Source organism: Typopeltis vanoorti, chromosome 13, assembly GCF_054136105.1.
Source record: "Typopeltis vanoorti isolate ZY-2024b chromosome 13, IOZ_Tvanoo_1.0, whole genome shotgun sequence".
In the NCBI taxonomy this organism is placed as follows: domain Eukaryota; kingdom Metazoa; phylum Arthropoda; class Arachnida; order Uropygi; family Thelyphonidae; genus Typopeltis; species Typopeltis vanoorti.
The window spans coordinates 17883652-17901493 of record NC_143561.1 but is presented as its reverse complement, the minus strand read 5'-3'; the positions used below and the strand labels follow the sequence as shown (position 1 = coordinate 17901493).

Here is a 17842-nt window from a genome sequence, read left to right as displayed (position 1 = left end):
TCATTTTTTGACCACTGTTCTAGTTCTAAGACAGTATTTTGCAGCTTTTTTTTTTTTTGGTTGCTGATCTAGGTTGTAGGAAATGAACTATTACTGCAGTATTATCTGTGTGCAGGGTCATTGTAGTGGCAACTGTGAAAGGGATGTCAGCCACACAAACAGAAAACAGGAGAGGTGATAGTAGACCCCTGGAGGGATGCCTGCTGTGATTTTGCATTTAGATGATCCAATTCCTTATAGCTTCACTTGGAGCTTGCCGTCACTGAGGTACAATTACGTAAGTTTGACTTAGTAGGCAATTGGCATGCAAAAGTTTGAAAAGAAGCATAATGTGCCATATTTTGTCAAATGCTTGACAACTGGGATCTGATTTGGGATATTTTCATGTCAAGAGTCCAGTTGGAGTAAAATTGGGTTGGGATCAGAGCTGAGGTCATTCATCACACCTATTTGGTATTGATGTGCAATATTTTATAGTATCACTATATCAAGGAAATCAAGAAGTCCTGCCACATTGTATCACAAAGTAGGTTCTGTAGGTCCTATAATCACAATATTCCTGGCAAATAGAAAAGTCATCAAGGAATCTACTGCTTTGATTTGTAGTTCTGATGTTCCAGGCTGTGTGTTTAGCATTCAGGTCTCCTGCTAATAGTATGCCTTTGTGTCTAGAATTTTAGGCAATTCTCCTTCCAGTAACTGTTAGTTTAGAGAGTTATATATAGAGTACATTTTCAGGGAACTCGCATTTGCAGTTTAGACCCCCATCCCCGTGATTTCTATATTGGTAATAGCAGGTTTTACAATTTCGTTATGTTCTATATTGAGCTTGACATATGTGACTATAACTTGACAATGCCTCTCCTGGCATTGGATCTGTCATTGCAATACAGAACATAGTTCCTAAACTTTGGATTGTCTGCTGGTTGAAGGTGCATTTCATTTACAAGATTACCTCAGCACTAGAGTGGTTGTAAATTCTTGTGGTTTGTGTATTTGGTTTCCTAGACAGTTGGCATTCTAGAACACAATCTGTAGAAAGTTTGGCCTTGTATGTCTGTTAATCATTGACTAGTGCAGTAAGAATTGTTTGCATATGTCTCACAAACTTGTTTGTGGAGTCCTAGCTAGGGTTTGCTTTATTGAATTTGATTAACATTTCACCCAGAGTGAAATGTTAAGTTTGCTGGATTTGGTTGGGTGTTGGGGTTTGGTTTTCTATACTGTATTGCATGATATAACTTCTGTTATATCATGCAGTATCATCTTAATATTTTTTTTTTCACATTTTAAAGTGAACATTTAGTACCGGGCATTTTTATTGTCCAAAAGTTTAGTAGGGGTGTGGTAGTCAGCTACTGTCTCTGGCTGTATTGCAGCCCCTAAACCCCAATCTGCATTCCTGGCTTTCATAAAATTTATTTTATGGTTTTTGAGGGCTGTAGCCACTTCCATCCATTGTTCCTTTGTGGTTTGCAGAGTAACAGGAGGAACTCTTTCCTTATGTTAGTTCATTTCTGATTCCATGAGGGAGTTGCAGTTTCTTTTTGAGTTGGTTCCTTGCGTCGTTTCTTCCTTAGATAACAGGGTTGATATAATACAGAAGTCACATGTTGCCCATATGCAAATAGTGAAAATGTGTCTCACCTTATTATTAAAATACTCTGGATTAGAAATAGTTGTGGAAAGTTTTTTTACTCAGTTATAAATTAAGTTAAATTAGCCAAGAAATTATATCCTTGTTTAATCCTTTATACAAGCATAAGCAAATAAACTTTGGTTGTGAAGTACTGTTGCGACTAGTCTACTTGTATATAGAGGCTAATGACTTCACATTAATTGTGTTAATTTCCCATAATGCAAAGCACACATATCCTTTATATATATGAGTATATAATGCAATGCATTTCAAGTATATATAATGCTATGCAATGCATATAATTTCTTAGCTAGTTTAATATAATTTATAACCAAGTGAAAAAAAAAATTCTATGACTATCTCTAATCCAGAATATTTTAATAACGAGGTGAGACACCTTTTTTTTTCCTACTTGTGTATGGGCAGTATATGATTTCTGCATTATTTCAACTTTGGAACACAAGGAGCTTTGTGAAAAAGTCCATATAGGTTAGTCCATTAATAGACTTATATATATATGTGTATATAATGAAATGTATTTCAAGTGTATATAATGCTATGCAATGCATATAATTTCTTGGCTAGTTTAATATAATTTATAACCAAGTGAAAAAAAATTTCTATGACTATCTCTAATCCAGAATATTTTAATAACAAGGTGAGACACCTTTTTTTTTCCTACTTGTGTATGGGCAGTATATGATTTCTGCATTATTTCAACCTTGGAACACAAGGAGCTTTGTAAAAAAGTCCATATAGGTTATTCCATTAGTAGACTTATCTGGTTTTGAGAGTAGATATCGCCAATGAGTCAGCTGATACTTGGTTTGAGATTACTTGAGTCATCATCTCTGGTTATTCACTTCGCATCGCATCGTAGTGTGAACCTATGTTAGATTGGTTTTGGATTGTGATTCAACATTCCACCACCTCTTCAGCCTTCAGATATAGTTAGGTGTCCTTTTTTATTTTTCCTCCCCTTCACTTAAACTATTGGTGACAAAGCAGCAGGAGCAAATGATAGATCTGAACTGGGAGCATCTGGACTATGAATAGGTGCTCAAGATACATGAGCAGGTTACAATGGTTCCGGAGAAGAAACGGCTGCACTGTTTCCCAAATGCAGCACCCAATCTATCTCCCGATACACCTAACACCAGGCAAATAATAGAACAGCAGAAGGCCACAGAAGAATCTAGAAGCGACGTAGATGGTTCCCAACAAGTCATTTGTAAAAAAAAAAGGGGAAAGGAAACAAATAATGAAAACATAAAAATGGTTATGAATTAGAGATCGTCAAAAGGGAAAACATATCTTTGAGCATACTGTGAGACTTCTTTGTGAAAAAACTTTTAGTAACGATGCAATTAAACCAGCAAAAATGAAAGTGGATCACAATAGCCTCGGCTCTAAAAGTATGTAAAATAGAATTCGGCAAGGCTAAAATTGCCAACAAAGGCATCTGCAATCAACTACAGACAGGCCAACTGCTGTGAAATTACTACATTCATGGTTGAAAAAAAGACTTCCATATCACATTTGCCTTGAAAAGTGTAAGAAAAAACCTGAAGGTGGTACAGCATGGTATCAGTGAATCAGTAACAACCAAAGAAGTGGAAGACGATCTCCAGAATTGGGGGCTACAGCATGCTGAGAGCAGAAAAACGGCCAATGTCACTTGTGCTGGTTGAAATCAGTAAAGATCAGTGTGAGATGTTTAACTTCACTACTGTCTGCAACCTGGTCATCAAGCCAGAATCTTTATGCTAAAGGGCATCCAATAGCCGATGCCAAATTTGGCCATTCACAACATTGCTGTAAGGCCCAGTTTTGTTGCTTCAAGCGCAGGAAAATCATGCAACTACGTATACAGAACTGGCAAAATGTGCCAACTGCTGTGGACTACATCCTGCCAACTACAAAGGATGCAGAGGATACCCATCTCCAAGAAACTGGGAAAACTAACTCAGGTACAGCCTGACAACAAAACAGAGAAAAAATCTACTGCATCCCACCTGAAAAATCCAAGGATGCACCAAAATTTGAATACGCACATGCCTCATATGCCGAAGTGGTAGCATCTAAAAAAAAAAAAAAAGCAACAAAACTGAACCTTAGCAACCCAAGGGGGGTTTGATAAAACTTCCAAGGTTGCAGCCATTCTAGCAGACATGCTTATTGAACATTACAAATCCAACCCGAGTCAAGAAGCCACAAACTTGTTTGTGAGACAAATGCAAGCAATTCTCACAAGACCTTATTCTATTGAGATCATTTTATAGAATGCCAACAGGCCTAGGAAACAAAATGCATGAGCTTCCAGAATACTTGATGCATTATGATGGCCACTTAATCCTGGTAAATGAAATTCATCTCCGTCCAGCCAACAATTCAAGGCTCAGAAACTAAATTTTATATCTCGATTATACCAGGGAAGACAGAATGGGTATCTTTATCAAACACAACATTGAGCACAGTGAAATCAAGAAACCTTCAACCACTAAAATTGAGGTCACAGCAGTGGAAATCCAGACAGCCAATGCAGACAGCCAAGAAATCTATTCTGTGTACAACTCTACCAGCAAATTGCTACTTGAACTGGACTTAGCAGAGATAATAGACACGAATTGAGCAGTGCTATCAGCAGGTGACTTAAATGCCAAACACTAAGCCTGGAATAGCAGGATGACTAATTACTCAACGACTTTGCCACCACAAGGAATATCGCGATTGTGGAGCCTCTAGAACCCACAGACTATAGCATCATACAGAACATCCTGACATTTTAGACATCATCATATTCTGGAATGTCTCTCGTCAATATGGTCTGAACACTGTGCACAACTTTAACCACAATCCAGTACTACTTCACTTAGGCTTAGAAGAGGAAAATACTTCTGAGCAGCTCACTATCAGTAATCAACTGGGGAAAGCTACCTAACACATTCTTCGAGTTCATAGGTCCAGTCCCAGTTATCAAAAAGAGATGATTAATACTTCAATAAACAACATGCAAAAACAGAAAACAACAGCACTCAAAAACTGTTACCTCCAAAACTACACAACATCGACTGCCTGCCAGAAGAAATCAAAAATCTTATCCATGAGAAAAACAGAGCCAGGTGTGCCAGTATCACAGGACGCTGGCTGATGATAAAGCCTCAATAGAGCCACCTATACAGTCCCACAAGCACCAAGGAACCATTAGAACCAACAGTAGGAAACAAAACTGCTGTCCCTAAACACTGAGAATCATTCACTTTGGAAGATGACAAATATTCTCAGAGCAGACTGCAATTCCCCCCCCCCCCCAAATCCATAGTGGAACAGGCTTGGTCTATCATGATGGTGAGAAGGCAGAAGCTTCTGCTGACAGCCAATCAAGGGCTACATTGCACGGAAATCAAGCTACTCCTATACAAAATGATGATCAGACTTATACTGATGTATGGATTACCAAGTTAGGAAGACAGCAGACTCAGAGATAAAAAAAAATACAAATAAATACAAAAAAACAAGGGATGCACAGCTTCACTGAGAAACTGATATCCCAGATTTCATAATCTTCCTAAGCAAAATGACCACAAACCTTTTTGTAAATGCAGCCATTCACTCTACCCCATTAATCCCCCAGGTAGGAGATTACAACAAACGTGTCTTCAAGACAAAAATGCTCCAAATCCATGATGTGCAGCTAAGTATGAAATACACTGCTAATTAGCCCACAATTGGCAAGTCAAGTGCTTACTAAACAAACCTAATTTGCATTTTCTTTTCTTTCAAAAATTGATACAGAAATAAAGAACCAAAGGTTGTGTCCAACTTGCCAGAAGCATCAGTAGGTGTCATCAGTAGGTCTAGCTCCTACTGATGACACCTTATTTTTTGACTCCAGAGCAGGATTTTCAGATTAACTAATCCTTAGCCCACCTATAATATTAATGTATAGTAAGTTTACAACCTTGGGGGGGGGGGCCTCACCTCTACCAAGTGCGTCCCTCGGGTGGCTGATGAGGGAAGTCCAAGCGGGCAGCTCCGAATAACGAATAAGGAGCCATGGACCAAAGGCACACTTCAGAACCATGGTCAGGAAAAGTGCTGTAGACCACTGTAAAAATGCCAGCAAGTAGAAGAAAAAAAGGCCCCCAGTCCTGTGTGGCTCTTTGCAATCCCACCAAGGTGATTGTGAGAAATCTGCAAGAGCAGGGGGGGTGCTAAGAATCTCGCAGAGGAAGGTAGACCACCATCTGGAAATCCGACCCTATTTATTGGTTCCTTCAACACTTGAACCCTGTCTTCTGACTCCCATATTGATTTCCTGCTACAAGAACTGCAAAATGTAAAGTTTGATGTCTTTGTTATTTGTGAAACCCGAAGAAGCTCTGAATTAACAGCAAAATGGAACAATGGCAACCAAACTTTTCTGGGAGCTTCAGATAATGCTACAAGGGCTGGAGGAGTTGGAATGAAAAGCTAACTAAAAATATCATTTCTTGCACAATCCATTCTGAACGACTAGGAACACTAAAATTAAAAATTGGAGAATCTGTAACAATACAAATAATAGTAGCCTATGCACCCACCTCAACAGCTGACAAAAAAGAAATAGAAAATTTCTATGAACACCTACGAGAAACATTACTGAAAAAAACAACATACACAGTAGTGTGTGGAGATTTCAACGCAAACATTGGTACAGGATTTATTGAAGAAATACATTGGACCGTGGAGAAAGAAATGAACGAGGTGAACTCCTGGCAGAATTTGTAGAAGCAGAAAGGCTGTACATTATGAATAGTTTCTTTAAAAAAAGAACTGGAAAAAGGTGGACTTGGCAATCTCCAAATGGAGAGACAAGAAATGAAATTGACTTCATTCAGACCACTGTCCAATAAGAGCCATCCTCAAAATACATAAAAAAAAATGAAGAACGCATACGAGCACAGTCCAACCATAAAAAACACACAAAACAGATAAAACCAGAAGAATTTAGATAAAATGTCAAAGAAACCGATTGGAAATTAAAAAACGACATCGACGAAGATTTAACAAACTTTAACAATCAATTAATGAACTGCAAAGAAAGAACTTCCTCCTAAGACCAGGAAATGCCTATCAGCAAGAACAATAGAACTATTGAAGAAAAGAAGAATACTGAAAGATACAGGAAAAGACCGTCTAGAATATAAAATTATCTGTAAACAACTGAGGCAGAATATCAAAGATGACTATAACATATACAGAACAACAAAATTGGCAGAAGCAGCTAGGCTCTGCAGTAGCCTAAAAAAAGTAGAAAAAGAAATAAATCTAAAGCAACCACTACTGTCAGCCTTCACAGACAACCAAGGAAACAGACACACAAACAGAGGTGAAATGAAAAAAATAGTAAAATCGTTTTATGAGAACCTTTACTCATCTAAACAAGTAATCACAGCTCCAATACTAGACGAAAATTTGGAAATACCATCTGTCCTACCTGAAGAAGTAAAAATGGCTATCCACCATATGAAAAATGACCGATCACCAGGAATTGACAGTATAAAATCTGATGAATTAAAAATGGGTGGACAAATATTCTTTAAAGCTCTAGCAGAAAGGTATACCAGATATATACAATTAAGAAAAGTACCTACTGAATGGAAAACATCAAAGACCATAATTCTGCATAAAAAAGGTAATAAAGAAGACATCAGTAACTACAGATCCATCTGTCTATTAGCACACACACATAAAATATTCGCCAGTCACCCTAAACCGAATACAAACCTCCATCAACGAAAATACGAAAATGTTGATCTGCAAAGAACAGGCTGATCTTTAGATCAGCCTGTTCTTTGCAGATCAACAATAGATTACATTCAAACTATTACTCAGCTAACAGAAAGATACAGAGAATATCAGATTCCACTTTATCTTCTTTTTATAGATTTTAAAAAGGCATTTGACACTGTTGAGCATAACGCAGTATTCCAAGCTTTAACAGAACAAGGTATAGAAAAAGCATACATCCAACTCATAAAAGATATCTACAAAGAAATCACAACAAATATCACCGTTTTCAATCACCCGATTAAAATTAACTTAAGTAGAGGAGTACGGCAGGGTGATGTCTTATTACCTAATCTCTTCACATCTACTCTAGACAGCATCATTCAAAAAATTGACTTGAAAAATGGAATAAACATTGCTGGTGAAATGTTAAATATCCTATTATTCGCCAATGATGTGATATTAACATCTCACACACCCAAACTTTTAGAATCAATGCTGAATAACATAAGCCAAAACTGCCAAAAAAATTGGATTGGAAATACACCTGGACAAAACAAGATGGATGAAAAACAAATACTGTCAAGATTATACAATCACTCTAGAATCTCACAACATTGAAAAAGTCGAATAATACATCTACCTCGGCCAGTCCATAAAAATGAATAATGATATAACAAATGAAATAGCAAGGAGAAAAAGAGCTGCTTGGATAGCCTTCAACAAAATAAAATCAATTACCAACCAAAACATAGATATAGAAATAAGAGCCCATCTTTTCAATAGTCACATCTTACCAGCATTAACTTATAGCAATGAAACATGGAACATAACTTTAAAAGAAGAACAAAGCTTAATAACAACTTAAAGTGCAATAGAAAGAAGAATGTGCAATATAAACAAAATAGACCACGTAAGACACACAGAAATCAGGAGGAAGTCTGGACTCAGGGATATAATAAAAGAAATCTACAACAGCAAAAGAAGATGGGCAGGACATCTCGCCAGAATAAGAGACAACAGATGGACAATCAGAGTTACAAACTGGTATCTGAGAGATACCAAAAGGAAGCCTGGAAGACCAGCCTTAAGGTGGGAAGACCCAATGATTAAGAAAGTTGGAAGAAAATGGAGAAGAAAGGCCAAAGACAGGAGAAATCATGGAATGCAGGAATGGAGAAATCCTGACTGAAATCACAGGTTCATCAAGGTAATCAAGTTTACAACCTCTCACCACTGACATAAAGAATAAATAAATAAATAAAATATTCCCTTTTTTATAGTATATTTCAGTTTTATACAGGCATTTAAAAATAAATGTGTGTGTGATGATGTTGATGATGATATTCAACCTGTAGAATCTCCCACTGCTGGGTGAGGGCTCTCCCTAATGTGGAAGGATTTGGTCTACTTCTCCCATAGTGATTTAATCACAAACATCTATGTGAATAATCTTCAGCATCTAGTCTCTTGTGACAATTAGTCAACAGATGCATTCAGCTTTCAGCAAAAAAATACAATGACTTCTAAGTTTATTCATAATGGCGTTTATCTACTAAATTCCAGCAATAAGTTGAGCCCATAAAGCAGTGGTCACCAAAGTGATCGATATAACATTGTTGGGGGTCGATTCGAGCTCAGGGGTCGATAGAAAAATATAAGACATCATTGTACGGGTAATATTTAAATCGGTTAAATTGGATTACCTCCATCCTGAATGACAACGCAATTAAGAGTGAATCATGGGAACAGTGACATGAATAGGACCTGTAAGATGGAGCAAGGTCATGAAAATAGTTACGGAGGCCAATCAAGTAGGCTAAAATGGCGTATTTACCAATAAACAGATGTCTGTGGTTCCCGCCCAGCAGGCGTGGTGGGAGCGAGATTGCAACACGTACGCGGTTGCTTATTTACTTATACTTACACGTATTCAATCCCAATCTCATTTTTGCGAATCAGCATGCAAGTGAGCGTTAATGTTCTAAAATTCATCAATATACATATTATAATTCAATCGTTATTCATTCACGAACTAAACTTCTCTATGTTGAAGAGTTGAGCAGGGCTGGGAGTTTTGTACATCCTCTAGAAATACGTGAGTATGTATATTATTTAGATATTACTTTGGCATACTGACTTCAATTTTAATTATTTTGTTACAACCCCAGTAACCACAATGGCAGCTTCAGATTCTAAAAAGAAATGCAGACAATATTCGTTAGAATATTTGAAACTTGGGTTTATTGCTTCATTAAGAAACGAAACGAAGCCTATGTGTCTTCTTTGTGAAAAAACTTTTAGTAACGATGCAATTAAACCAGCAAAAATGAAAGATCATCTTCAAAGACTCCATCCCAATAAGAAAGATAAAGATCTTGACTTTTTTAAAGAACTGAAAGAGAAATACACACATCGACCAACTATAAAATCATTTATGAAAGCATCTGCCGAAGCTGACGATAAACAAGAATTAACAGCCTCCTACAATATTTCTTTTAATATAGCAAAAAAAGGAAACCATATACAATTGCAGAGGACATTGTTATACTCGCAATCAAAGAAGTAATTGAAACCATAATGAAAAACGTTTCTAGCCCTGTTTTAAAATGCATACCATTGAGTGCAAATATCATGAAAAGACGTATTGGTGAAATGGCTGAAGATGTAGGAAAAAACTGTAGTATCAGAACTCAAAATAGTAAATTTTGAGTTCTGATACTACTCTCATTCAACTTGATGATTCTACATTCGATAGTGTTATTCTTATGGCTTATGTATGATATTATAGTAAAACCAAACATCAAATCATTGACGAATTTTTATTTGCAAAATTTCTTGAAAGTGATGGAACGGGGTTGACAATTTTTCAGTGATTGGAGGAATATTTAAATAAGTATGATATTCCATTTACTAATATAACAGAGTAGCCACAGATGGCGCACCTGCAATGGTGGGCCGTTATCGAGGTTTCACTGCCTTTCTGAAAGAAAAAGTTCAAAGTGTACGTACATTCACTGTGTGTTGCACCGAAACCATTTGGTGGCAAAAACTCTCAATGACGAACTGCATGATACTCTAAGAGTGTGTATTAAATCTATTAATCAAATTAGAGCTCATCCTCTTAAATCGCGATTGTTTGCCAAACTGTGAAAAAAATGATGAAGTATCAAACCAATTACTCTTGCATACTGAAGTAAGATGGTTGTCTAGAGGTGCAAGTCTACAAAGATTTGTTGAGTTGTTCAACTCAACTCTAGAGCTTCTTACAGATGTTAATTTGTCATTGAGTGTTGAACTGAAGAGAAATAAGAATCATATTTTCTACTTGGCGGACTAATTGTCAAAATTTAATGATGTACAGACCCGTCTACAAGGTAAAGATGTCACGATTATTCAAGCTTGGACAATTCTTTTAGGCTTCCAAGCTAAATTAGCCGTATTTAAATCATCATTCATATGAAAATATTTTCAGAACTTTTTGAATCTACAGCAATTGGAAGTAAAAGATGAAGACTTAGAAATATACACAGAACATCTTCAAAATTTGAGCAATGATTTTAAATTGGGCTTTGCAGATTTTGAAAACATGCACATTCCAGATTGGGTTATCACGGCATTTTCTGCAGATATTGAAAATATTGAATGTAACTTACAAGATGAACTTATTGAATTATCAGTTGATCTTGAAGCTAAGACGCTTTTTGAAAATAGGACTTTAAGTTACTTTTGGGCGAATATAAATGTTGTAGAAAAATATCCAAAACTTTCTGAAGTGGTACTCCCCTTTTTGCTTGCATTTCCAAGCTCGTACATGGTTGAAGCTGGTTTCAGCCATGTTAATTCCATTTTAACAAAACAAAGAAATAAGCTAGATATAGAATTCCATGGCGATTTAAGGCTGAAACTTACTAATTTTGAACCCAACATTGCTAATCTTGTCAAAAGTCACGAAGCACACCCTTCACATTAACAATGTTAGTAAATTGTATACTAAATTAATAAAAGTCTTATTTTCATATATATAAGGAAGACTGTATTATTGTTACTTTGTTATCTAAATTAAATTTTATATATTATTTATCTCTCCTATGAAATATGTAATGTTAAGAAGGACGTCAAAAACAAATACGTATCCCTTTGATGTTAAGTCAATATAATAATATATACTATATTATACATACAATAAACAATCTAGAAACTCACATAAACGTCTTTTTTGCTTGTCCTATTATAATTACGTAATAGTAAAATAGAGGGGGTCGATAAAAAGTCAAGAAACTCTTGAAGGGGTCGACGGTCAAAGAAGTTTGGCTACCCTGCAATAAAGGATTTTAGTCTAGTGTCACCTATATATTTTTGGTTATAAGTAGACATCCAACTTAATGTGGAAGCCTGAAGTGATTTAAAAAAAAACGTTTTATGTTTAGTCTGTAGAGCAGAGTTTCTAGATTATGTAAAACTAAAAAAACCTTAGCTAACCAACAATACTAATGTACTACTACTATATCTTTTTGCAGGTGAGTCACTTTGGAAAAAAATAATTACCAAGCTATCTTCTCCACAACATTAAAGAAGTATATCTCCATATACTCATTTGATATTTTGATGGTATATGGAGGGTGAAGAGGGTGAATTTATTCAAGAAAAAATGAAAGAGTTTGAGAACAGGAACCAAACCTTGGAGATTCAGTGGCAAGAACTGAAGAAAACACTGACTGATTCAGTCAGAGAGACATGTGGTGAGGTTGCCTGCAAGGATAAAAAAATCAGAACTGGCAAATAAGTCAGCTTGTGCTCTTAAGAATACAGAGACAAATGTAAGAAAGCTAAACTCTGTGTAAAACTAGCTAAATAAAAGTCATGGAAGGACTTTGGTAAGAACGTAGAAAATAAATATCAAGAAGGGGCAAGATATTCTGGAGGTTGTTGAAAAAGCTCAGAAATGGAGGAAAGAGTGAGATAAAATGAATTAGAGATGATAAATTTAAATTACTGAAAGGTTTTTATAGGATCGATGCAGGGGAAATGTTTCAGCTGTGTGATAGTGATGGAAGAACAAGAGGTCATCCCTGGAAAATAAAGAAGAGTGTGGCTAACAAGGGTGTGAGAACAAGGTTTTTTGCCTGGAGAGTGGTGAATGAATGGAATTCATTGCCTAACTTAATTGTGAGCTCTTCATCTGTAAATGAATTCAAGAAGAGATATGACAGATGTTGTTTTGCTAGTTTGGGTCTCCCGTGATGAGTCTACTGACTCCATGGAGATACCCATAATAATAATAATAATAAAGGTGGCTTGAAAACAGGAGAAAAAGATATACTTGAAGTATGGAGTAATTACTTCGAAAAATTCTAAATGAAACAAGCAGTCATGACAGCATAGTGGTAAAAAAACACTGACCAGGCATGCAGTCAGGAATACATATCCATACTTGAAGTAGAAAAAGCCATCAGTAGCCTGAAATATGGAAAGGCAGCAGGAGTAGATGATATTCGACCAGAAATGCTCAAGTATGGAGGTATAAAAGTCTTACAGTGGCTGCGCTGCATAGTTCAGAAGGCCTGGACAAAGGGACAAATTCTAGATGATTGAAGAAGAGCTCTCATAGTACCCATATATAAAAAGGAAAATAAAACAATGTGAGAATGATAGAGGTACAGTAAAACCCCTTTTTCACACTTTCCAGGGGACTAATGAGAGAAAGTGTAAATAGCAGGAAATGTAAAAAAACATTTAAAAAAAAGGCTAAAAGATGACTTACTGCTAGTATGTAACTACATACTAGATTACAAAATTTAATAACTGAAAATAAATGAATTTACAATTACATTTATCTATTTAAAAAAAAATCTTTGATTGTTGATTGTTTTTGCTTTTTCTGCACTCTTATAAGTTCCACTTGCCTCTCCAAGCGTATAAGGCATTAAATGTCCCATTGTCTCCTGATGCACTTGCAATATACCGCCTCAAAACAGAGATAGCTTCCACTGCTTCTTTACTAGTAGGGAAGGTAGGTTCTTGATCACAGTCTTCTTCAACCACTTCTTCACCAAGGTTCCCCCTCCCCCTTCCACAAACGTAACTCCTGCCTTCCGGAAACAGTTGGATATGGTTTCAGGAGTAACATGCAACCATGCTTTGGCCACATAATGCATGGCATCAAGGATTGATATGGTCATTTGTTTTGGGTCCATACCATTATCATACATAAACACAGCTTTTTCAACAAGCATTTTTCTATATTTCCATTTAAATGCATGGATGATGCCCAGATCTAATGGCTGAAGCTCACTTGTACAATTAGTGGGAAAGAACACAAATATAATGTTTCTAAGCTGCAGATCTTCAGGACATTTGTCTAGCAGCAGTAGTATTTTGCAGTGATTTGCCCCCATTTTAGCATCCAGAGCATGCATGGTGGATGCGAAGATGCTGCTGGTCATCCATGCTGTGCTGTTGGCATCAGAATTAGTAGGCAGATTTTTCACGTTCTTAAAACACCTCAGGTTTTTAAATTTACCAATTACCAGTGGAAGTTAATTTTTCTGATCCATCAGCATTGACCATGAGCAAAACTGTTACCCTCTGCTTGCTGAGTTTTCCACCATGACACTTCTCTCCTTTAAAACACAATGTTTTACTCGGCAAAATGTTATAAAAGAGCCCAGTTCCATCAACATTGAAAATATTTTTTGGTTCGTAGTCCTGAATAATAGTCTTTAGTTCATGTTTCCATTGGTTTACAGTTTCTCCTGCAACACTATTACTTTCCCAACACACATTCGTTTATACACAATATTGTGACTTGAAATGATCAATCCATCCATTTGACGCAGTAAAACCATTAATTCCCAACCTCGCAGCAAATTCAAGGGCTTTCGCTAGGAGTATAGTACCATCGACTGGAATACCCGATGCTCTCGTAGAAATAAACCACTCCATCACAAGTTTATCCAATTCATTGTATGTCGATGTCCGGATATATTTTCATATTTTTTGACACAGTGCCAGATTGCTTTGCATTGAGTTCAATGCTTGACCTGTTTTTTACTAGCGTGTTCAAAGTGGACACGGAGAGTCCAAGATCTTTTGCTAATTGCACACGTGTTCTGGAATGCCAATCTACACGTCGCAGAATTGCCGTCTTTTCTTCTACCAAAATACATTATCTCTGTCTTTTTTCTCCATGTTACTAATGGATCATACACAACCGCGACTTGAGAGCAACTATCACATGCTAAATTATGTAGCAGAAATTCTGCAATATATCATGTATTTCTGAATTGCGATCGAACACCAACTCTGCAAGCTAGTGAAGTGATATTTCGCAAACTGTGGTTTATTCACTGATATCAATTATAACGTTACTCAGTAGAAGTGTGAATGTGATTTAACAATTTGTGTGTGATCCTTGTTCAAGATTTCAACACAGCACTGTGAATGTGAAATCATATCACAACGCATTACGGGTGCAACAAGCTACTGACAGTTTAAAATTATTGATATGAAAACTTCACAGTATCAATTCGTACTGCGATTGAAAAATCACGGTATTGCTCATCACTACATCATTGCTGCAAGCGTGCAAGTCACCGTGATGCTGGAAATGAAACTACAGCCAAAAGAAACACTACCTGGGAACAGAAATGTGCAGATTTCCGCAGAAATCGATTTGAATGAGAGGAAATCAATTCAAAAATCAGTGCTGCCACCTGAGAGAAACTGCAAAGCATGGGAAATGACGTCCACGTCAAGTTGCTAATGGTGGAAAATAATATATTGTAAGAATAGGCCTTAAGATGGGACCAATGGAAAATGATGTAAATGGCAGGAAAATGTAAATTGCGGGAACGTAAAAACAGGGTTTTACTGTATTTCCCTACTGAGTGTTCCTGGTAAGATATATGCAAGTATACTTGAGAAACGGTTGAAAAGGATTGTGGATGAGAAGCTTGGTGAAGAACATGCTGGATTCAGGCCAAATAGAAGCTGTCAGGCTCAGATTTTCACTTTACGACAAATAGTTGAGAAATCATGGGAATAGAACAAAGATTTATATTTACGATATAGGTGGATTGATATGATACAAAGTGCCTTAGACGATAGAAATATAAGAGCTGATAATATTGGAGTCTTGACAGGTAACAGACTTATTTGGAGGAAAATTGTAGATAGAAAGTTAGTAATGATGTAAATTTTTCATGTAGTATTATCATATCCTGAACACCCCTTGGTTATGTATCAGGAATTTCATGATGATGATCTCCATATACACCAAAATGACAATGCATTGATTTGTCACTTTCTTATGCAGATTTTATTGCTGAACTGAATTTTTGCTATTATGGAATAACATACTGGTGAACAGTAACACAAAAAAGTAAATTTTAAAAAGACAACCTTCTAGTAAGTTTTGCTGGCAATATCACAGTCATTTATATGTTTCATCAACTAAATTCTAGTAATATTTTCAGATGTCTAGTTTGTAACTTCATTTTTATGGAAAATTCATCTTTTACCAATGTACAGCAACATAATTTTACTGTTCTCAGAAAATCATGATATTCTGAGATTCTTGGATAATGGAGAAAGAGAGCTTCAAGAATATTGGAAGCAAGCACATATGTATAACACCAAATAATGAACTATAAAGGAAATGCACCACTTGGTTAACAAGAGATAAACTCAATTCTTTAGTCTTTTAAATGGCAGCAACACTAATTTCCTGCTTGGCTTTTTTGCTCCCATAAAATCCAATCCATGAATGAATAAACAAATCATTCCACCAAATTAAGTTTATAATGGTGATATATTTTTTATAAGAACAATAGATGAAAGTTATAAAAAGAATCAAAGTTGAGCAGCTTTTAGATGTGAAGACTAAAATATGCATAGAGAAGTAAAAGTGATCCAATTAGTAGTATTTCCACTCTGTCAAAAACTAAAGATTTCACTGCAGTATGGATGTTTCTGAAGGTTTTTAGGTAGGAGAAGATTTTTGTGATATAGTGAGAGACCACTATCAATTATTACTCTGTTTACTGGATGCATAAAGTGGCTTGAAAAAAGTACTGTGAGCAAGATTCCCAACTTATCTAATCCTTAGCTCACTCACATTAGTAAAAATGATACAAATAGGTTTGCAACCTTACATGAGTGGGATTGAAGTTAAAAAATTAATCAATTTGTAAGAAAATAATGATAGAAAACTAGCAATAGTGTAAACTTAATTGTCCAGTACTATCATTATATTGTATGCATCCTTTGAGAGTGCACATCAGGAAAGGATAATGTGAAAAAATATACTGACCAACTTACACTATCAGGCAGAGGAATTTCAATCACATTTTGAAAGGCATGTCTTCCTCTAGTAGATGTTAATGATGCATGAAGAGTTTGGTAGGATTTTGCTGTTGTCAATACAGCTACTCTGGCATTGCCAATGCAGATGGTATCCAAAATATCAAGGAAAGCTGAAAACATAGGTAATAATAGAAAGCTATATTTTGTTCAAAAATATCTGGTAATTATAAGGTATATAAATACATTCAGCATTAGTTCTTGTGCATATCACTTAAGTGATATATGCACAAGAACAAAAAACAGTTTTAATTAAATCTCCTGACTTTGATAAAATGCTTTGAAAATTAGGACTCTTCACTACTATGAAAAAAATTATTTAACTCACATGAAAGAGTGAAGTTACAATAAACCATCTATTCCACAGTTGTATTGTTCTGACCTGATTTTTAAGGATTTTTTTTTCGTTACTGAAACATTTAAATGGGTATCTACCTGGATACTGAACGGACGAGGATGGGCTGGTAATTTGGGATTTAGCCAAACAAATTGTATTCTTACTAGCTTAACCAAAATACAAAATGATGATACAACATGACAAAATTTCATGCTGGCTTGGGCGTCGCCCAGTTAAACAAGGCCCCCGTCATTTTTGCCAGGGAACCAGGGCAAACAGCGTAAAGTCAGCTACTGGAACAAATCTGAAATACACCCCAACTTAACATCGCCAGAGTTAAAGATCGGTACTATCAAAATAAGAAGCCTGCATGGAAGAAATGGAGCTAGCTGAGGAATTAGATAAGTACCAGTTCGACATAATAGGGGTGACTGAAACAAAAAAGACAAAAATTGGTGAGATCTTTCTGAGCAATAAATACAAAATGTTAAATTCAGGCAATGACAATCAAGGAAAAGAAGGAGTAGCCATAGTATTCAACACTAAATACGAGACTAATCTTTTTGAATGGCAGGCAGTCTCAAGTAGAGTGATGTGGACAAATATCAGAATGGGGAACTGGACAATGAGACTTATTTGTGCCTATGGTCAGACAGCAGGTTCTACTAAGGTAGAAGTGGAGGAATTTTTTGAGGCTTTAGAGAAAGCAAATGACACAATGAAAAAGGAAA

At 36.1% G+C, this 17842-nt stretch overlaps 1 protein-coding gene across 4 annotated transcripts in view; it reads right to left on the bottom strand.

Moving 5' to 3' along the window:
• LOC150099961 (peroxisomal ATPase PEX1-like) overlaps nt 1-17842 on the bottom strand; it is a 324099-nt gene that overhangs the window by 159295 nt on the left and 146962 nt on the right. For all 4 annotated transcript variants that reach the window (XR_016549251.1, XM_090402786.1, XM_090402787.1 and 1 more), the window contains one exon: nt 16733-16887. Coding sequence is in view for 3 of the 4 variants with exons in the window: in XM_090402786.1 (XP_090258912.1) it covers nt 16733-16887 (155 nt within the window). In the remaining variant the exon portion in view is untranslated. The remainder of the gene's footprint in view (nt 1-16732; nt 16888-17842) is intronic.